Source organism: Megalops cyprinoides, chromosome 3 (genome assembly GCF_013368585.1).
Source record: "Megalops cyprinoides isolate fMegCyp1 chromosome 3, fMegCyp1.pri, whole genome shotgun sequence".
Lineage (NCBI taxonomy): Eukaryota > Metazoa > Chordata > Actinopteri > Elopiformes > Megalopidae > Megalops > Megalops cyprinoides.
Genome location: NC_050585.1, coordinates 48,033,848 through 48,056,635, shown reverse-complemented (window position 1 = coordinate 48,056,635; position 22,788 = coordinate 48,033,848). Strand labels below are relative to the sequence as shown.

At 42.0% G+C, this 22,788-nt stretch overlaps 2 protein-coding genes across 8 annotated transcripts in view; both read right to left on the bottom strand.

The window, feature by feature from the left end:
- The window catches only part of LOC118773977 (spectrin beta chain, non-erythrocytic 1-like), a 68,688-nt gene extending 66,381 nt beyond the window's left edge, over window positions 1–2,307 (bottom strand). Inside the window, exons 1-2 of one of the 3 annotated variants that reach the window (XM_036523053.1) lie at window positions 2,069–2,307; window positions 1,787–1,845 (exon numbers count right to left, since the gene is read on the bottom strand). The gene's annotated coding sequence lies outside the window, so the exon portion shown is untranslated. Of the gene's footprint in view, window positions 1–1,786 lie in introns of all 3 variants that reach the window. The other 2 variants (XM_036523052.1, XM_036523055.1) reach the window with 2 other exon arrangements.
- Window positions 2,308–14,676: 12,369 nt separating this feature from the next.
- The window catches only part of LOC118775211 (latent-transforming growth factor beta-binding protein 3-like), a 42,870-nt gene continuing 34,758 nt past the window's right edge, over window positions 14,677–22,788 (bottom strand). For 4 of the 5 annotated variants that reach the window (XM_036524990.1, XM_036524994.1, XM_036524993.1 and 1 more), the window contains 6 exons: window positions 22,251–22,391; window positions 20,369–20,497; window positions 18,845–19,006; window positions 17,939–18,028; window positions 16,685–16,834; window positions 14,677–16,123 (listed from right to left, as the gene is read on the bottom strand). In XM_036524990.1, the coding sequence (XP_036380883.1) occupies window positions 15,972–16,123; window positions 16,685–16,834; window positions 17,939–18,028; window positions 18,845–19,006; window positions 20,369–20,497; window positions 22,251–22,391 (824 nt within the window). In that variant the 3' untranslated portion in view covers window positions 14,677–15,971. The remainder of the gene's footprint in view (window positions 16,124–16,684; window positions 16,835–17,938; window positions 18,029–18,844; window positions 19,007–20,368; window positions 20,498–22,250; window positions 22,392–22,788) is intronic. The other variant, XM_036524995.1, reaches the window with a different exon arrangement.

The window sequence follows — 22,788 nt, the reverse complement described above, 5'->3', positions numbered from 1 at the left end:
GGTATACAGTATACCTATACGCAGCTAGTGAACCCGGTCACGACACATGACACGAAACTGCCGTCAAACTTCCAGTGCAGCAGGTATTAGACATCGCCAGGATGGGGTGGTTCATCAAGCTACCAGAATGACTAGTCATCACCATGTCGATGTCAGTATCCTAGAATTTCCCTCAGCGTGGCATTACCGCCTGCCTCTGCTTAAAGTGTGAGGAGGAGCTATACCCAGTTTTTTTTCTAATTCACGGACGAATGTTTTGCACGCGAAGTGGAGATAATTGTTATACGGCGGTATGCTAATAAACGCAATGTTTACGTTGGCGTAGGTAAATTAACTGCCAAACAACACAGCTACACCTGCTACAGAGACGGGGGATCACGCCACTGACATCTCTGTGGGCAAACAAAGGCAGTCTAATAAACTAAATCGGTCCATACACCAGTAATGGTTCCTGGAGGTATATAATCGCATGTTTATCACAAGCCACATCGATTCTGTAACATATGAAATAACTTTTCAGGCCATCCGTACAGTTTTCACACTGGTACAGCTCTGTTCGTAAATGTGAAAAACGTGCTAGACGGTGTGGGGCTTTTGTTCGTCTCCCCTCGCGTGGAGGGGGCTGATGTAAAAGGGGTGCGGGGGGGGTCTTAAAAAGTCATTTTTCATCGCTCCCCTTTGTGGTAGTGCTGGACAAGCACACGAGGCGACTTTCCGCCCTCCAACGATCCACGATGGCATGCGTTGCAAAACACAAAGCTTCCATTAATTCACTTCATTTGCCAGTCACAACGTCCTTTCTTTAAGATAGGAAAATTACAGATCTGTGTACCTAGTTAGCGGTATGAGAGTTTGACCCAAAGTGCTCCGCGAGATAGGAAAATGCAGAATGAATGGACGCCGACAGGCGCATTTTACAATGAGTGAATTAAGGCACAAATAAATTAAAAACCCATCAGTCTTTTGAGCAGTGGCTCCCGTTCGTAACTCGTCCCACAAATCAACCTCATTTCAATATGGGCAGCCGCTGGTAAATTAGCGGATTGTTTGACAGTAATATTATCTTTAAACCAGAATGAAATGGTCTACAAATCCACCATAATCTCCGTCTCCCCTCGTCGCATGCAGGACAAACGTAAATAAATCCCACAGCCGCAACATGTTGCAATTTGTTTGGTCGATAGGCTACCAAATACTGCATATTCAAAACTTGATTCAATCCGTTAGCCATACCGCTATACTTGTCAATTCATTTAGACGACTGATAGTAGACTATTGCTCCTTTCAGTGCAAAATTGTGTATATTCTGTTTTATGAAATATGCTGCCACTATCGCAACAGTCTACATGGCTATACGAAATGCATTTCATTTCAAATGGAAAATAAACACAGTGAGCTGTCTTGGCGCTGTCGGGAACTGCCATACCCTGAATAATTCCACTGGAGCACGGCCAACGCCAGTTTTATTTTGTTTACAATTTTGTTTAAATAGGCGAATAACAAACAACCGATACGGTAATTATGCTTTTTCAAAATAGCAAGATAGCTGGCTTTAGTCTCTTTGCACGTTGTTTGCCTAATGTCATTAATTTCGCCAGACGTCAGAGCGAAATAGCGCGCAGGGGGAGCACCGAGACAATAGGCAACGGCATGGTGAGGTAATTGCAGAGAATCAAACAAGATTTTTTTTCAAATACATATCCTAGCCACTTGGCATACATAGCCTTTCAGAATCATCCTGATTAAACGTTCAAATTAAGATTATAGTTGGGAAAATCAGGCTTACCCGTTCTCGAGGCTCTATTTTCGTAGGAGACGCACACAAAATACCTTATATTTCTGTAACTGAGAACGCAAAAAAAATTGATCACATAGGCGAATAAATATAAAAATAAACAAATAAATAAAACGTTTTAAAACCCGGCCGAGCTTTCCCTGTTTGCTAAATCCGTATCCGTGTGTCTATATTACAAACGCTGCTAGCGCAGCACGGCATGTAACGGCATATTTATAAATCCCCTCTAAAGATTTATCATTAACCCGCAACAAATAGAAGCGGTTAAATTACAGTGATCGCTGGAGGTTTGTTGCTTCCCGGCTCTCCTGTCCACCGCCGTTTGTCCCTTTCTCCCGTTCAAAGATTGAATGACACGGGGGAGGGGGCCAGCTCAGTCACACACACTCGTGCCGCGTTGAAACATTCAGCGCTCCCTACACTACGGATTAATCGCGCAATTCATCCCGGGCGTCAGTGGGAATCGCTTCCCGGGTGATGTTAACCTGAAGACCCCCCTCTTCTTTCGATTTCCGTTACTTTCTCAAAAGCCCGCCTTGAATGCCTCGGTGTCCCTTATGAAACATTTGTACTAGTGTGTAGTGTTTGCGTGCATTTAAACGGATGACACATTACTTGGCTGGCGGATGGATACTGCCGGTAAGGAGAGAGACAGAGGTAGAGTGAGAGAAGCATGTAGCATATCTGAACAGTGCTGGGGTTACTCAATTGCGTGATGTATGTATTACTTTCAGTGACAGGCGGTGGTTTTAACGTATATATTATCGGTAATGTTTATATTTCTCCAAAAAAGATATTTATGTATCAATAGCAAGAGGTTAATAGTTTGACGGGGATTGCTTTGCCTAAAAAGCAATTCATAAATATTCCTGAGAGATTGCCTGCACTTACCAAATCGGTTGGTTTGTGCATGATACCTATATACGTATTATCTTATAGCACTGTGGCACCAAAATATTACTTCAAATACATATTTGTGATATTCATTAGATCTGCACGCTATGATAATATAAGTGAATAGTGTCCCAAACGGTCTATCACAAGACTATGATTGGTTGAGATTATTTTTCCTGTAAAAGGTGCCTCATATGGAAGTTATACGTTGGTGAATTTACAGTGTAAAGTTACGCTGAGCTGAAGTTTGGTCTGTTTTACTAGTACTGCCGTCGGTATGAACAAATGTACAGATGAATTCTGCCCTTTTTCAGGCTAACACAGTATACCATTTATCTTGTCATTAATGTTCTAAGGTAGGCCAAGGTCTAACTTGCTTACTACACTTTGTCATCTAAGATGACTAAATCTTATATGCTGTTCACAGCTTCACAATTTTTACTGAAGCAGTTGTGAATGCACCCACTATTAGGATCCGCACCATTAATTTCTTATTAATTTCATATTAATTATGTACTTTTGTAAGTCGCTTTGGATAAAAGCGTCTGCTAAATAAATAAATGTAAAATGTAAATGTAAATGTAAATTTAGTAGATACCATTAGCCAGTGCATCTCATAGGGCTGTAATTCGCAATTACAGTGCAGAATGCAAAGACCAATTTCAGTGCAAGATATTGTATATAATTATATAAGGGCAACAAGGAACCATCTTTTGCAAAACAAATTCCTAACTCCAGCATAAGTCATTGTTGCAACAGCTGTATAATAGTTATGCATAATAACTCTGTAGTTACTGGACGCTAGGATCGTTCATCACAGCTCCTCTGTTGTGTGGCATTAGTCTCGTTTATCTTTCATATTCATTCCACTATCTGAGACAAATGCGTGTATCAAGAGCATGACCCTCTCTCGGTGTGTCAGTGCCATGCACAGCTATGTCCGCGTCTGTGTACTGTACCTCTCCTGCCTTCAAGAATAATCTCTGTGCACGGTGGAGATAGGATGAGGGCTGCCTGAAATGCTTCCCTCAGCGGTGTGGGTGCCGTAACCGTGTTGTGTGATCTGACAGGGAGAAAAACAGCGAGCCCTGCGGTCCCCGCAGCCGAGCATGGGACAGCGTGGCCCCAGGGTGTGACACTCACCATCTGCTGCTCCCTCTGAGTTGCTGTGGAAGAAACGCCAGGTCAGGGGAGAATCCCCCGCCCCCGCCCCCGCCCCCCTCCCTCAGCAACGCTGTTTCAAAATATTCCTGATTCCTGGATTCCTACCACAGTTGATAAGGGGTACAGGAATAAAAGACGACCTCTCCAAGAAATTGTTTGTGTGTGTGTGTGTGTGTGTGTGGGTGGGTGGGTGTGTGTTTGAGAGAGAGAAAGAGAGAGATGAGGACATCATCAAGAATGGATGAAACAAGGAAGACCAACACAAAAAAAAAATCTTTAAAATAACAAGAATCATTCAAGTGTAGTAATTGTCCAGCTACATAAAATGCCAGCTGATTAAATGAACATGCCATGTGACAAACTAGTAGCAATCAGAATTTGAGAATTCATTTTTATTTCAATCTATACATGACTTGCCTACACAGAATATCAAAGGCATGATGTCGTTGAATATATAGCACAGTGTCATTCAATACATCTCAGCATCTGCAATTTTACTTGTCCAGCAGTAACTATATGTTATCAATGGCCAGTATTATTTATTGTATCTGGGATACTTCTATCATATTAACATGATCCAAGAATTAGACCGTTTGAAGGTTTTGGGGAGTTCTTATATATTCGTTGTATGTATTTTTATACATTCTTTCTTTCTTTTTGTCTTTCCTTTGTCCAATTTCCTTTCTCTTCCAATTACATATTTCACTTATGAAGACAGGGACAAATCTGTCTATATTGACTACTGATCTCTATTTGACAGGGTTATTTCATGAATTTTACTGTCTGCTTTTGACAGTGTGGTGATGAACAGCATAAAGAGGAAGTTGCCACTGTATTTTGGCACACAATGTGAGCAACTCTAGGAGCAGAACCACATCTGGGTTCAGTGTAAATGAGCTCTCAGAAAGTTAACTTCTATAATTTTACAACATCATTTATATAACCTGCCTTAATTATAAACTCAGCTGCTGGGTATAGAGTCCTGCTATGAAGTGTTTTTAATGTGCATGAGATTTATTTGTCTATCTCCCTTTGGGAAATACTCTCTACAGTTGGAGGGCATATGAGTACATATCATTTTTACTTCACATTCTTACAAAAACAAAAATGGAAGGAGGTTATTTTGTTGTATTTACTTCCCCTATCATATAATCTTTTCTACTAATTGTCTTACAAAAATGATTGATGTACAAAGCACGTGAATATAATTTGGTTTCTGTACCAGGAACACAAGCAATCTGGGTACGCTTAATTGAATGAGATTTATTTGTTTTATTACTGTTGGTAAAAAAAAAAGTATGGATGACAATATACTGCATAACAAAGTAAGTAAATACTCAATAATCATTTGTGGTCAAACTGACTTATATTGATGATGGTGCAGGTGATGGTGTTAGGAGGGGAATGATTCAGTCCATGCATAAATTAAGCAGGAAACGGGCACTGATGTCTTCATACCATAGAGATAGGCTGTCATTACAAATGTGCCCTAAGGTGACATACATTGTCAAAGGACAATGGCACGAGTTTTTTTTCCTCTGCGCCAGCGGAGAGGGAGGCTTTCTCTCTGCACGTTGATTTACCAACAGCGGCACAATTACCGGTCATTGGTTTCTACAATGTAACTTGCGAGACTAGCACAGAAATACACACTCTCTTTTCCATCGAATGACCTTTACCTCTGATTTGATAGCGTGCCCCCCCCCCCCCCCCCCCAAACATAAAAGAGCATCTGACCAATGCTTAACATGGTCATTCCTCCCAGTTCATGTCTCCTACCAACACCCCCACCCCCGCCCCCACCCCGACCCCTGCTCGCACCCCTCTTTTTTTTAAAAAAAAAAAAAAAAACAGCAGCCGTCCACAATCCAGCGTGACAAAGAGAAAAAGCTGAGTGCAGGATATCACGGCGGTACTGGCAGCCAGAGTCTGGCCAGCCCAGTGCTTACACAGGACTGCTTTCTGCAGATTGCAGCAATTTGTGCTAAACCCCCTCTGTCCACTCACTATGGACAGCACCGGTTGGCGGGGGCGTGGAGGGGGGGCATCGTTAATGTCAGGGGTGGTGGGTCAGCGTGGGGTTGGAACACGCCCAAATTCCATCACAATTATTCCCTTACTTTTTTTTTTTGCAAACCCTTATCATGTTGTCTGTAGTATGGATTAATCTGACTGTAGTTAGTATTAATAGCATATTGCCCCACATGTGTATACACACACAGTTTTTGACCTGACCATACTATACTTTAATTGTCTTGTACCCTTGTATAATTTTGATTTCCAGTATGATTGCACATACAGACGGGTCACAAAGGAAAAACCTGTTGGGCCACCACAAGCCGCCAGAACAGCTTCAATGTGCCTTGGCATAGATTCTACAAGTCTCTGGAACTCTACTGGAGGGATGGAACACCATTCTTCCAAAGCATATTCCCTCATTTGGTGTTTTGATGATGGTGGTGGAGAGCACTGTCAAACACGTCGGTCCAAAGTCTCCCATAGGTGTTCAACTGGGTTGAGATCTGGTGACTGTGAAGGCCATAGCATATGATTCACATCATTTTCATAGTCATCAAACCATTCAGTGACCCCTCAAGCCCTATGGATGGGAGCATTGTCATTCTGGGAGAGACCACTCCCATCAGGATAGAAATGTTTCATCATAGGATAAAGGTGATCACTCAGAACAACTTTGTATTGATTTGTAGTGACCCTTCCCTCTAAGAGGACCAAACCATGCCAGCAAAATGCCCCCCACAGCATAACAGAGCCACCGGACCCCCTCACTGTAAGGGTCAAGCATTCAGGCCTGTACTGTTCTTTTGGTGTACGCCACATATGCACTCACCCACTTGTTGAGAATATGGGGAAGGATGACTCATCTGACCATATCACTTTTTCCACATCTTTGTAGACCAGTGCCTATGGTTTTTGCACCACTGAACTCTCAAATGTGCATTCATCTTGGTAATGAGGGGTTTATGCACTGCAGTCCTACTGTAATATCCCTCTCTATGTAATTGTCGATGGACTGTTCTTGCTGACACAGTCTGATCAAGTCCTGCATTGACATTCTCAGTCACCTGAGGAAGAGTTGCTCTTCTATTTTCCCTTACATATCGCACTAATGCATGAGCATCACGGTCATCGAATGTGCACTGTCAACCAGAATTTCTGACTCTATTTACTGATGTCTTTCCCATAGATCGAAATGCAGATGTCAGTTTAGTCACTGTTCCTATTGAAACACTAGCCAGTTGAACAGTCTTTGTGACTGAAGCTCCTGCCATCCGTGCCCCAACAATGAACCCGCTTTCAAAGTCACTTAGATCTTTTCCTCTTGCTATCTTGACCCAGAATCGAGATCAACTGGGCCTACTCAGCATTTTTATGCATGCCACAGAGCATGATTGAATGTTAATTGCTTAATTGTACCATGTAGTACACCTGTGGAGGCATCTGCATTCGTTATGTTTCTCCACTCATTTATTCAGGGTTTTCCTTTAATTTTTCACCCGTCTGTAACTTTCATGAATTTGTGTATTTGCGGTCAACCCTACGTGCAACTCATCATTCTTTAAAAGTGTGTATGTCTTCATGCAGTTGTTAATGAGTATGTGTAGCTGGTGTACATGTGTGCGTGTGTGTGTGTGTGTGTGTGTGTGTGTGCAGAGTGTGTGTACTGGAAATAAGCATAGCTTGTGGGCTGCAGCATGTAACCCCAGTGATACCCCCCCCCCCCCCCCCAGTGATACCCCCCCACCCCCCCACCCCTTGCCCAGGAGAGAGGGAGAGAGAAAGAGAAGAAAGAAAAGAAAATCTGAAGCTCTACGGAGACAGGAGATCAAACAGGTTTGTACAGCTAGTGGCAGCATGCAAGCAGCCCGCTACAGCTATGCCTGACTCTAATTACTGAGTCCCTGCTTGTTATCTCCAAGCCTAGCGTCTCATTGCCCCGGTCTCCTGCTTCATGATGTGGAGAAAAAAACACCCACTCTTAGAGCTTGTACAAAAGTGGCTATTCTCTGAGCCACACATTTCTACAGGCTACGCTTGGGTACCAAATTTAAGACTTACATATATAAATATGAATTACAAACATAATTGAATTACAATATAATTTATGTTACAATATAAATATGAATGCTGGTCTATGACATTTAACAGCAGAAGAGGATGTTAGTGCTGTTGTGTGGTCACCTGATGAGACTTCAGAGGCGAAATACAGTGGCAATGAATGCATCAGGAGCCTCTACTCCACCTACCTTTAAGATGAGAAAATGTCTCAGATTGAAACTGCGTAACTGTCTTTGGACACAGCTTGTCAGCGGGCAGTTGACTGAAACCAGATACCAGGAGAGCACAATGTCATTGTACCCAAACCAGCCCAAGCCTTCGTTCCAAATGTAATAATTATAATTGATGTAACAGAGACATTGTGTCCTAACCTGCTTACCTGTCATAAAATTGATGATCTTGAGTGAGTAGGGGATCGTTGTGAGAAATGTGGATGTTTATTTTTTCAATGTAACTTTTTCTAGTATTAATAGTATTAATAAAAGTAAGGTGTAGCTACATAGATGGTTCATTTCACAGACTCTGATCATCCTCTCTTTATGACTAAATCACACATTTAGCCAAGGACTTTATTAAAATGAGTCCATATTTTCCTCTACCATACCACCCCCCACCCCACCCCCCCCATTCTCCATAGTGATAACATACACTTTTTGTGATTAGGCTGCGTTTCATGCTCTAAGTAGCACAGTGTTTTTCAGATGTACCACTTAGGATAAAGGGTGCACTTTGGAACACAGAGTAGGAGTGATCCAGGCCACCTGTGACCTAAATAAAGCACATGCATTAGCTGCAGCATCTGTCACAGTGGAACTATCCCCTTCTGTTTGTGTGCTTTATTTGCCAACCAGCATTCGGCATATTACACTTTAATTGGCGCAGATGCTCCATGTGACACATCAAAAGCCAAAACCAGACGCACCATGTGACACATCGTCACCAATCTGGCTTGAGAGAAAGAGAATGGGGGGATTAAGGGATGGCAAGAGAGGAAAAAACATTTTTGTTTTGTTTGTTTATTTTAATACATCACGTTGAACTGATTGTGACATTTAAACAAATATAAGGTCCCTTCAGTATGAACAAGAGAGGATAAAAATAATGAGCCTGTACCCATGGCAGCTCAAAACCAGTGAGTTATCAGCAAACTATCGGCCACGATGCTGTTGAATGACTGAATTTCTGACTTCCCAATTAACACAACGTCAGTGGCAGTTTGACTGTGCTGTGGCAATGTTACATAAACGTTGTAAGAATGTAATGAATATGATCCTGGACTTTTGACTCAGGGGTGCATCACTGCTGTGCCACTGCAGTCTCAAACCACCAGAGACTCTTACACTGTCAGGCAGATAGAGACTTTTTGCATTGATGGTCAGAGCCCCTGTTAAACTGCAACCAGTATTCAACGGGTTATTCTCCTTTAGTCTGTGTGACCTACTAAAAGATATTTATACATCTTCATCATTTTTGTGTTGAACTATCTCTCTGGGACAGCCTATTTCTGGTGTCTTTCGAGTTCTTTCTCCTTCTCTTTTTTCCCCAAACAAGTCGCTCAAGGGCACCTTCCTGTTCCAGTTTGAACTTTGAGAATAATTAGACGGAATGAAACCAGGACAGTGGGGAGATATTCTGCGTGTGTGTGTGTGTGTGTGTGTGTGTGTGTGTGTGTGTGTGTGTGTGCAGGCGAGTGTGGGGTAGGGGCTCTGATTGACAAACAATTTGACACTGTGACATCTGTAAGAACATTGTGAGACTTTAAAATCTGTTCTATCTTGTCTATTTTCGAAGCCTCTGCAGGAACCTAGATGAAAACTGTAGCTCAGAAAGGGGGGACCGGCACACATTATTACATTTCTGTTGTGTTTTCCCTGAATTCAATGTCCTGAGAACAAGTAGGAACAATGACAAATACATACTCTAATTGAGACTCCTCTGATGCCCTGAATTTCACATTATACATCTCTTGGTTGATAAATGCCCCACAAGTGAGAGGATAAGGGAAAACACATTTGGAAAAATGACTCATTGAGACTTGAGAGAATGAGAGAAAGAACACAGGGTAACAGCTCACTCATCTGTCCCCTCCCTGACTACTTTTTTCGGTGTCCCTTTTTGTTCTGTCGAGAAAATCCATGGATAGAGATAGAGTCACTACATTGACTGCATTGACAATGTGGGGGATAGCGAGTCACTGCATTCGTGCTGTATAGGAGTACCGGGCGGCCACATTGACTAAATATTGACTGATTGTTGGGATAAAATAGACTTGAGGCTAAAATGGAATTCTGTATCTGCCACAGAGCTCCAGAACATGACGTAACAATATCCTCCGTGTGACTGCGTTCAGATACGACACTGAATAGAGCAATAAGCAAACAGAATTGGCGCAGCCAACATATTCATTACATATCATGTATTTATACAACATAATTTGTAAAGGATGCAGTTGCTTTAAAGCCAAATCCTGCTTTTGTCGTACAGTGACTCCGCAACGAAATTCAGGGACAAATTCACAGTCCCCCATGAAGTTGAGGTGCTGGTGTTTGTTCATTTCAAGTGAAACTAACACTGCACCCTGTAGTGGAAATTGGAATTATGATTATCATCTGTAAATATTAATGGAAAAAAGAATTGTTGTGTGTGTTGTGTGCAAAATCAAGAGAAAATGTTAAAGGGCCATTAAAGGCAGCCTACCACAGGGAGGGGTCTCTTCATCAGGGTGACACCTTTATAAAAAATGGTGCAAAAGGTTTTTTGAAGGGACCCAGATATCTGACTCATATTCTAGCAATACCTTGTTTACATTTTATAAAAAGAAATGAGAAAATAAATAAGGGTGATATTCCTGTATTTATGTTACATGGTCAAACTCTGTGTGGAATGACCCAAGGGTCCTGGTCTGGTAAATCACTTAAAAGAGTGAAAATCCCATTTATTTCGTTGCTCTACAATTACCCTGATCCACAACATCTAAAATACTTTGCATTTGACACGTTATCTATTAATACAGCTGGATATCTACTGACATAATTAAGGTGGAGTACTTTGCTTGAGGGAACGGGAACTTTGTACCAGTTTGGAATCAAACCAAAAAAAAATGACAACCCTGGTGCTGGTGCAATCAACCCACAGAGGTTTATCCGGTGTACGTGTGCGGTCAGAACCAGGGGTGTAAGCAGCGTGCTCAGATAGGTGGGAATGAAGTGGAAGTGTGACTGGGTCCATCGGTGTCACTGCTGCAATGTTAATCTAGGTTTCTGAGCCCCTGTCCCACATTGGCGCTCACCTCTGGGCAACACAGGCAGGGATCTGTCTGTCTCTCGCTTCCGCTCGTACAGCAGCCCGCTCTAATTATATCCTAACAAGGTGCTGGGCCTGAGGGGGGCCTTCATCACTTACATTTTTATAAGTGATCCGCTTAGCTTTTGAAGGAAGTCCTGTACGGCAGGAAGTGAGGACAGCGAACTTGAAAGTGTGTCCTGGTTTTTTTTTTATGGTCTGTGCAGGTTGAAAGAGAATTTGCTGAATCTGATGCAGTGAACCCTGTCGCTATGCAACTGCAATATGTTTCTGTTATTTCTTAGCTCATAAATGGAAGGCTTAATGTTAAAGGGTGTTCAAAATGTTTGAGGAAATGGCAAGGGGTGTAGGATTTAAGCAAGCAGTGACATTATTGTCCAGCTGTCCAGGTTGTCCAACCCTTTTTCCTATTTCTCTTGGAGATGGAAATCCATAGTGACATTATAACTTATAACTGACTAACACAGGTCGCAGCAGAGACGTGTTATGGGTTGTGAATAGAGAGAGGGAGTTATACCCTTGGATGAATGCTAGCGCACTCTGGCCTGGATTAAATCAACATTTGTCCTTAACATTATTCACAAACAATTTGGGGTGAATATTCTCATGTCTCAATGCAAGCAACGTTTTTTTGGCCATTCATTTTGGTGATCACTGAACACGTGGTGAAACCGAACCAACTGCGTTCGTGACGGACGCTAGTGTTTAATTGTGGGTCAGCACAAATGTTGATTAAATCCAGGCCTTTGTTTACCGGCGCATCTACTGTTTTCTGGAATGAAATGTCTTAATAGGGCTGCTGTCACAGGCCTTCATTAGCACCAGTCCTTGACTTTGCAACCTCAGATGACCTCTGGAAGGCCATGATTAGCGCTAATTACGATCTAGGAGACCATTAGGTGGAGCAGCATTGAAATCTTACAGCAGCTTAGAAATCCCAGAAGATGTCTTGGACAAGGACACAATCACATACGTCTTCAATGTAATCATGACAATGAGTAAATTGTGCGTGCTGATGGAGATATAAACAGTTAATTGTTTCCAGGGTTTCAAGAGTCTGCTTCAATTTCCTACCATCTTGGAGTATGATCTCTCCAGTGCTCTGTATCTGACTGCTCAGTACTTCTTCATGTGTATCTAAGTACATATAAAGCCAGCCATCCTGTTTCTAAATCTGGCGCCACCTCATATCAGACTCGGATTAAATTTGTTCAGCTAGTGTACATTTTTCATACGTGTTATTAAGAACATTTATGGCAGAGACAGGGCCTGTTTGTTTGGATCCAAATAAGCAGATTCATTGATCGTTATCATTTGTTGAGGGGCTGATAAACAATAGTTGGCATGAGGAATAGGATTAGCCATACATATTATTAAAAGATCAGTGTATGTGCGCAGCTTGAATAAAAAGCTCAGTATCACAACCATGTTATTTTTAAGCTACAGTTCCCCCTAATGGACAACTTTATAATAGCATTTTTCGTCTGCATTGAAGTCTGGGTCTTGTCTTTACATTTTACTGTGTGACTTAGTAGCTGTAAATATGAGAGGATAAAATCCAAACAGCCTTATGAAAACATTCAACCATATTTTTGTGACTTTAATTCACAGATATTCATTTAATATGTGATCATTTTGATTGTTTAAATATAGGTCTATTCCTCCATGTTACATTTGTTTGATATTATGTGTTCTTATGAATGTGTTCTTTTCTCTCCTTAAAAAGAAAACAAGAATGAAAAAAACGGCATATTTTTTGAAAGTTCTGATTGACAGATGGAATGTTCTAATTTGTGCATTCTTATTCAATAATTAAATATGCATCCCCGAAACTGGCCTTATTTGTTACTGCACGTTATGAACTGGCACACAGCAAGCATATCACAGTACCATTATTACATGTTTTTAAAGTTTATCCATTGTTGTCATTAGGAGAGGAGTGGGAAATTGCCCGCTTCCTCCCTCATGAATGCATTAATCATTAAGATGACATTTCACAATGCGTAACTGAAAGGCGTTCCATTATGGAATCTCTCTGTCTTAAATCAAGCAGTCTGTTCATATCTCATTACTTCCACTGCTGTCACTCTTGCACAGAGGTCAAAATCCATTTCAGTTGAATCAGTTCAGGAAACGAATGGAAATTCAATTCATTACTTGCAAAAATCGTCATAGAAAATGATGGACAAGTTTCAATTCATGAGTGGAATTTCAATTAATTCCCTGAACCGACTGAATTGAAATGGAACTGACCCCAGCTCTGCGCTCTTAGTGATATCGATCAATATTTATTGTTGCCAAAAACTGCCAAAACATCACTGCCCTTCTCTAGTTATATCCACTGTACCTTCCCTATCTGTCTATAACTTGTACACTGAGAAACACTCAGTGACTGTTATTTTGTAATGAGCACTCTAAAAGGGGAAAAAAATGTTGCATAACTTGTAGCCAACTGGTTGTGTTAATGCTACGGCTAATGCACTGTTACATTACATTACATTACATTACATTTATTCACTTGACAGACACTTTTATCCAAAGTGACCTACAGGTTTTACAGTTAATTTACAAACAATGCATGAGGCACTGCAACATTTAGGCCTTACCTGTTTTTTCAAGTATAAGTGTGTATAAGCATTTCTGTACTCCTTGTTTTCTGCACAGAGAGGAAAACATCAGTGCCCTCTAAAAGGGTTACTGTTTGAAGCATAAAAAGAAAACAGACTCGCATCTCTCAAACATCTTTCATTTTTCTTTTATTTGTTTTCTTTGACATCAAAGCTCCCTGCTTCCTTATATTTGGGTTAGAGTCATTTTCTGGTCACACACAGAAGACAAACCCCCAGCAGCAGTGACGGACAATCATCTTTTCTGTGTATTGATTACCAGTCCTGATGCTGTGGATGCCGTCTGTGTCAACTGATAATGTCTCCAACTGAGCTGATCATTACCTTTCATACTGTGCTCGCTGAACTCTAGCTAAGTCGTTTTCGAAGATCTCAAGGCACTTTTAAAAAACAAAAATCTTAAAGTAACCTTGAAATATTTAAAGAGCTAAATTTACATTCCAATTTGACTGATAGAAGAGCCTAGTGCTCAACTGGGAAAAAACAGGTAACATAGAAAACACCAGGACCAAACATAGGAGGATTCAGTCAGGTCCAGGATTTCTAACTTTTGGTCTTGTGTACAACAAGCAGAAAGCAGGCCATCAGATCCATGACAGCACCACTTGAGAGAGATCTTTTCCTTCTCTATCTTAGGTGAACCCCCAAACCGAGGAAGGCCATTTACATACAGCTGAACTCCAGACGTACAAACTCAAGAGCTACAAATGGACCAGAAAGTGCAAATCTACCACTCCGATTTGGAAACAATGAAGAAATAATAATATTAATAACAACAACAGAATGGAACAAACAACAAAAAAAAAATATCCAGGTTTTTTTCATCTTCAGAAGATGCATTTTTTTCTTTTGTAAAGTTTCTGTGAAGTGCCAATGCCTCCAAATAATGCTTGTGACATTGGTTCACCAAACAACACTCCTTATTGTAACATTAAGCTGTACAAGGAGGTAAACATCTCATGAAAAACAAGGTCTGAGTGTGGACAAAAAAAAAAAAAGATGATACGGCCATTTGTAGTGGGACATGGACTCAGCTGCTTGCATTACAACTTAATGTTGCCCAATATTTGAATATCAGTTTGTGACAGAGATGTTCCTTTAAAGAGCAGACTTCAATGTCTGTAAATTAAACTGTATTTTTAATTCCAATTAGGGAAGGTTTGTAGGTGGAAGCTTGGGGCAAGAAACAGAAAAAATGGGATCACCATTTAGAGAGATGCCAATCCCATTTGCGTTGGAAGAAGAGAGAGAGGGAAGAACTGTGGGGTTTCTACTGGAATGTCAAACCACATAAAAAAAAACCCATCTGAAGTACGGAGCACTATCGACCATACACACTCTGTACCCACTGAAAACCTCATTCTAGCAGAGCCTTTGACGGAAACATGGTTACTGTGCGTGTGTTTGCATGAACATGTATCAGTATTCCTAAGTGGGGATGAAATTTGACAAAAAATGAATAAAAAAAAAAATACACAAAATTTTAAAGGGACACATTCACAAAGTCTTCATTTTTGGTCAAGTTTCACCCTGTGAGGAATTAGGAAATGACAGAGGAGAACAAAAAGAGACTGTGATGGATGACCGAACAGGGGTAGTGAAAGGATACAGAGCGTAAGTGTGTATGTATGGTACTGGGGCTGAGGATACAGGTACGAGGCAGGTGTGTATAGTACAGATTTCTGGGGTTAGGGACGGGGGCAGGTATGTATGGTACAGAGGGTGGGTTTAGGGACAGGGGGAAGGTATGTACTGTATAGTACAGAGGGTGGGGTTAGGGACAGGGGGCAGGTGTGTATAGTACAGAGGGTGGGTTAGGGACAGGGGGAAGGTATGTACTGTACAGTACAGCAGCTGGGATTGCGGACTTGAGGCAGGTATGTACTGTACAATACAGGGGTTGGGGTTGGGGACAGGGGGAAAGTATGTACTACATAGTACAGAGTCTGGGGTTGGGGGCAGCGGGAAGGTATGTACTATACAGTACAGAGTCTGGGGTTGAGGGCAGTCATCAGGTATGTACTATAGAGTACAGGGCTGGGGTTGGGGGCAGCGGGTAGGTATGTACTGTACAGCACAGAGACCGGGGTTGGGGGCAGGGGCAGGTGTTGTTATAGGGACCTTGGACGGACACATATGTTGGGCCGGCGTGCAGGAACGAAGCCGTGATTGCAAAAGCACTTGTAGGAGCCCATGGTGTTGACACAGCGGGCGTTCTTGCAGGTGTTCAGGCGGATGCCCGGGTCGGCGCACTCGTCAATATCTGACCGACAGGAAAGAGAGAGAGATACAGAGTGCTTACCTCCTGACTGTTATCCACTGTGAGGTCCTAAATTTGGAGATGGCCTATTTGCAACACACTGCAGTTAGGAGCTCTACATTCATGAGTCTTCAAAACATAACATGGGTAGCAGTGTAGCACAGTGATTAAGGAGCAGGACTTGTAACTGAAAGGTAACTGCCAGTGTGATTTCCCAGGGGGGCAATGCTGATGTACCGTTGGGCAAGGTACTTAACCTACAGCTGCCTCAGTAAAAAACATCCAGTTGTATAACTGGATAACACTGTAAAAACCTGTAATTTATGTAAGTCATTTTGTATAAGAGCGCCTGCTAAATACTGACAAAATGTAATAATACGAAATACGCGTAATACGCAAAACAACATTTCAATTTTTCATATCAATAATTTATCTTATTAAATAATCATATTTAAAATGATATTACTTAGGACTGATGCATAAACAGCACAGTACAGACTCTGACTATGTTGACTATGCTTATGTTGGTTATGTCGATTATGATGCATTGTTATGCCAGCATACCTTTGCAACGCGTGCGAGAGTGGTCCAACCTAAAGCCCGGGTTACACTCGCACATGGTGCCCAGGTAGGAGCGCACGCAGCGACCGTTGGCACAGCTGCATTCGTCCGAGTCCTCTTCTGAGCTGTCCCCGTCTCTAACCCCCTCCCCGTCTGCACCGGAGAGAGAGAGTGAGAATCACACAGAGAGCGAGAGACAGGCAGGGACAGCAGACAGCCAGTGAAGTCGTGAGGTATAGGTCTGAGGACAGGAGGCAGTATTTGTCATTCTATCAATAGAGTGGAAGACAGTGTAGAATATTGGTAAGTGGCAGGGCTGGTAACCGAAAAGTTGCTGGTTTGATTCCCCCACTGGGGCACTGTTGCTGTACCCTTGGGCAAGGTACTTAACCCACATTGCCTCAGTAAATATCCAGCTGTGTAAATGGATAAAATTGTAACCTATGTAAGTCAATCTGGATAAGAGGCTCTGCTAAATAACAATAACAAATTATAATAGCTCAATATGTCAGATGACATACATGTTCATACTCAGTTAATTCATGAAATAACCATCCAATAGGAATCTGGAATCCACAGAGCTGCATGTTATATGATAGCTGATTTTACCGGGGGAGTAGTCACCAGCTGCCACCATCTCCACACACTAGATAGGACTTGAACAGGCCGGTGTAGTTCACAGCATGTGAAAACAGTATGTGCAACCCAGGGTATCTGGTGATATTGGCTGAGCACTACCCATAAGCATGCAGTAGTTTAATTTGCAGCTTATTCAAACAGCATTAACGATATAGCAGTTTCTAGGCCTGCATAGCTACACCATACCCACAACGGGGGGGTTAAATTGAGCAAGAAAAAGGACAATGGACTATTTCCCAGAATGCACTGTCAACAAAGTTTGTTTGCAGATACACCTACACAAGAGAGGGCTACCAGTCCAGTGCCTCTGTTTTCACAGGAGTCCAACTATCCACACTCAAACAGAAGATGACATATGGATGAGGACTGAAATGTCGAAAGTGTATGTGAATAGCCTCTGAACATCAGTGTCACACCCTGATGTTACAGAAATGTCAGCATCACACCTACCTGTCTGTACATAAATCAGTATCTATGTATGTCCATACGTTTTTATCCCTGCCAATTCATCGCCGACAGTAGGAGCCTAGATTCTATGATGGCACTATGACTAATGTATGATGACATCTTAAAACACACTTCTGCTTTTCAGTGAAGGACTGTGGAGCTAGCACTTGCCTGGGTTATGGTTGGCGAAAGCTACCAGGAAATCGCCCTCACCGTCAGAATCTGTGTCGAGGTGCATCTCACACAGCCGGTTGAAGATCACTGAACAAAGGGGAAAAAAAAACTCATTTGTTAACGCAAATGCTATGACACCAGACTGAATAAAGGCAAACCTTGAAGCAGGGTTAACATTTGGCACAGAATATAATTTTATATGAATGGTGTACCACATCAAATGAAAATTCCACAGTTATCTGAATGGATTGTGTCTGACTTCCCTCAACGTTCATACAACTAAATGATACCTACCATTGTTAGTGAAAACAAATCAGAGCATAATGCTTTCAATCTAAAGTACCAGTCAAAAGTTTGGACACACCTACTCATAGAAGGGTTTTTCTTTGTTTTTACACATTTTAGAATAAAATTAAAGACATCAAAACTACAAAACAGCACAAATGGAATTATACAGTGATCAAAACTACTTTATGTTTTAGATTTTTCAAAGCAGCCAAAAACTATTTTTTTTTTAATTTTTGGAAAGAAATTCATACATAGGCATCACTATTTATATTTGTCTAAGAAACAAATTTCAAGCATAAGTCTTTAGATCTGTTATCTTAATAAGGTGTGTCCAAACTTTTGACTGATACTGTAGTTCAGTATCTTGGATTTCTTTTCTAAATGCAGTAGAGAGAACAAACCATCAACTGATGTCACAAAACACAAAACAGTACATACATTATCAGTGCAGTACAGTGCCCTGAGGTATCAAATACGAACATCTTAATGGACTGAAATGTAGAGGGAAACGCAAAGAGATTCCTGTGAATTAAAAATCCCTCTTAGCCCTGACCCGTATGTGAATGGATTTTTAAGACAGACGTGTCGGTAGGCTGGTCCGTGATTCACACTCACCTGAGTTCCTCAGGGGACAGGTGCGACATTCGGGGCCCCAGCCCCGCCCGTAGTGGCAGCAGCACTCGGAGTAGGTGACAACGATGTCGTTCCGGGGCATGCTGCAGATTAGGTCCTCGTCCACGTCCAGGAAGCACACGTCCTTATGGGCCGCCGTGCGGTCTGAGGGAGAGAGAGAGGGAGAGATGGAGGGAGGGAGGGAGGGAGGGAGAGAAGAGAGGGAGAGGGTTAGGGACAGAAACAGAGGGAGAGGGTGAGGAGGAAGGAGAGGGAGAGAGAAAACAGGGAGAGTCAAAGAGATAGAGAGAAAGAGATAGAGAGAGAGAGCGAGAAAGAGAGAGAGAGAGAGAAAGAGACAGAGAAAGAGAGAGAGAGAGAGGAAGACATTGAGGGAAAGATAAGAGGAACCAGGGAAGAGGAGAAAAGAGAAAGTGTGAGGGAAAATGAGAGTGAGACAGACCCACTGCCAGCCCTCTTAACAGGGCCACCAAAACATTTCAGGTTTACAAGAAATGCAACCATAAATGATCAAAATTAACAGAATGCAGGAAGAGCTATATTTTATTATATTAACTAAAATACGAATTTCAAAATTGATTACAAAACACTACAATAGTGTGGAACATTTACAGCACTTATAAAAACAGTATGAGTTAGACACCACGAGGCCATATCAGCTTTCAGTCCCATTTGCTGATCACGCCTCTGTTACAGAATAGGGAGAAAAGTGCAGCACCAGAAACAGTATTTTGGCTTGGTCTACATTTCATATTTTTTAAACAGACAGGGCAGGGAGGTAGTCTATGTCAGAAAGAAAGGCAAAAGCAAAGAGAAGCTTTGCAACAAATGGGGATAAAATGGCTGTTTGGCCCTTTCTATTTTTCTTACTCTCTCTCTACTGCTCTCTATCTATCTATCTATCTAGCAACAGGTTTGTGTATATACTTATAGTTACTACACACACATGCACACAGTACATACTCTCTCAGACACACACACACCCCTGCCAGCCACCATAGGCTATTTCTGCTTCTTGCCAATCTGTCAGCCATACTGGCTGACTAAGCAGTACACCACAGCTCCACAGATCCTCTACAACCCCTCAGAACCTCACTTCCTCAGTAAGGAAGTGTTTCTTGTGGAGCCAATCAGCCACCCACGCACATTTGCCTCAAGTCCTGCCTCCTCAGTCCTGATCTCACTGGCAGCCTCGTGATCTACTCAATGAAATGAATGAATCCAGGCTTGTTTCACCACAGATCCCTCATTCAGAATAATTTTAAACCTGAAACAGGCAAAAGACCGACAAAAGCAATCGGTGCATTCCGATTCCGACTAAGTGAAAGACACAGCATTAAAAGACACGACTTTCTCATACGTCAAGGACAAAAAAAAAAAAAGGTTAGCATGTACAATCTGCAGTTTGGAGCAGAGAGGGGGGGGGGAGTTATAAAGAGTAGCAAGAAGGCACACAGGTAAGCCTGAGTTCAGGGTTTGAGCTGCGCTCTGATTGGTTATACCCACCGTCATAGACGCACTGTTTCAGCGCAGCACTGAAGGTGAGAGGCTGAGTGCAAATACAGTGAAAGGAGCCAGGCGTGTTGACACACCTTCCGTTCTTACAGTATGAGGGGTCCTGGCATTCATTCACATCTGCAAGGATCACCACAGAGAGGGGTTACAAGGCATCAAGGAGCACAGGCCTTGGATCAGATCACACCTTCTTTTCGTCCATGACGGCATCAGGGATTTTGACGGCAACGTCTCAGGACATGTAAACGGGACCAGCATTTGGTTCTGGTTAGTTATACAGGCAAACCCCAGAGATAAATTTAGACAATCAGCAGACTATTTCAGGAACAGGCCATTAACCAATGATCTGAGAGAGAGCAGGTAGCATCTACTTATGCAGTCATAAGTAACAGAAACACTGTTGTTGCTAAATAGTTCCCAAAGTGAGGGAACTGTTTTCCATAATTCTTTGTTTTATGGTACAGTGAGGTTGGTGTCAACATTTATCGGATTAATTGACTGAATAATAGCCATTTATCATATTTTAGAGTTACAAACAATTCAACAACAATTCAGTTATATTGACTAATATTGCGAAGGATTGTGCAGCTGAATGAGTCTGAGGTCATGCAACTATCAAGAGGGTAAAGTTTTGAACTTGTCTATGTTGAAGATGTTAGGGATGGTGCTCGGATAGCTCTGAAAACCGCCTTGATTCCTGTTGAACCCAAACTGATTCACAGAGAGCGACATCACTTGATGATGTAATCAGTGCAATATACATCAGCTCTCCATCAAACTCCATCCTTCGCTACATACACTCAAAAAGCAAGTACCAATCAAATATTAAATAAAGAGCCCCAGTAGCTTTGCCGCACTTGCACAATTCAACTAATAATTATTTGTCAAATAATAATTACAGTTTAGGTTTCTGGAACAATCGTCCATCTACATGCCAGTATAGCTACTGGTTGCGTTTGCATAATAGACATCTAATACCTGCTATTTACTACACTGTGGAACAGTTGCCATACACAGTTTACAGCAGTACATTAGTGTTCTGTTGGAAGGGGTGAGGCAGTCATTTCCTCAAGACTTTACCTCTGGATTCAAAAAACAGTGTGTCTTCCAGATAAATTGTGTTGCTTTTTTGTATACGAGCACAAAAACACCTAATTTATTTAGCGGTCTCTGGACTTATCACACTGATCATGCAAAGAAAACAAAAGTCAAACTCGCACTTATTCTGGAGTCAAAGTGAAAGGCAAATGCTGTTTGAATCCAGGGGTTAATCTTGCAAGACTGAAATGGGTTCAATAAAAATTTAAATTTAACTGGCTTTTTTGAGAGATGCCCTGAGGCAGTGCTGTGCACAGAGTATTTTAGAAATGTTAATTACAGGGCCCTCGACAGTATATCCTCTCCCGGCACCTTTCCTTCACCCTGACTGCCTCACATGCACAAAACACAGAAACACACCTACACACACACATATACACACACACATGAGCCTACACCCCCACATGTACCAACACAAACCCACACCCCCACATGTAACCACAGGTCAATGCGCACACACATACACATGCACAGTTCCTCCACATCTGGCTCATACACTGTACTGCTCTTGATAAATCAATTGTTTTTGGTACTGTATGACCCCTTTTGAAAATCACGTCCTAGCTGCAAAAAGGAAATGGTATGATTTGGGTAAAGATGCCATCTAGACTCAGCTAAAAACCAACAATGGAGAAAACAGATTCTGTCCTCTATGTAGCTGGCCAAAAACACTCTACACCAGGGGGAAAGAGTACAGGTTTGGCTCATTCGCAAACCCCAGAAGCTCTCCAGCCTCATCTTTGTCCTCCTCTATCCCAGCCTGCACCGCGCTCACCTGCCTGTTCCTCTGGGGTGACACAGCTGTTGCGGTCAGTGGCGAGGATCAAGGGCGGGGAGCAAATGCAGTAGAAGGACTCTGGGGTGTCCACGCAGCGCCCATTCTTACAGTTAGCAGAGTCCTGACACTCATCCACACCTGCAATGCACATAATCCACCATTACAGCCCTGATCAGCACACTGGTTCTTTTTAAAGTCTGTTTACCGATTTAAAAAGGTGTTTTTTTATACTCAGGATATGAGAAAACAAACTTCAGGTTTCAAAGACTGGAATATCTCAGTTCCCATGTGTGCCGCTCTGTAACCTCTAATTTAGACAGAGGAACACTCAGTCTAACCCACTGGCACAACATACTTAACTCTGAGTACATATTTAAACAAGAGTTACATTTAGTTGATATCGTATCATCAAAAATTCTTTGGTCACTGAAATTTAGTGAAAATATTGTGTAAGAATTAAAAAAAAAACATAGACTGTTAAATTCCTTAAAGTAAAGGGCAAAGTAGCACAGGGGTCAGATTGACACGCTGCATT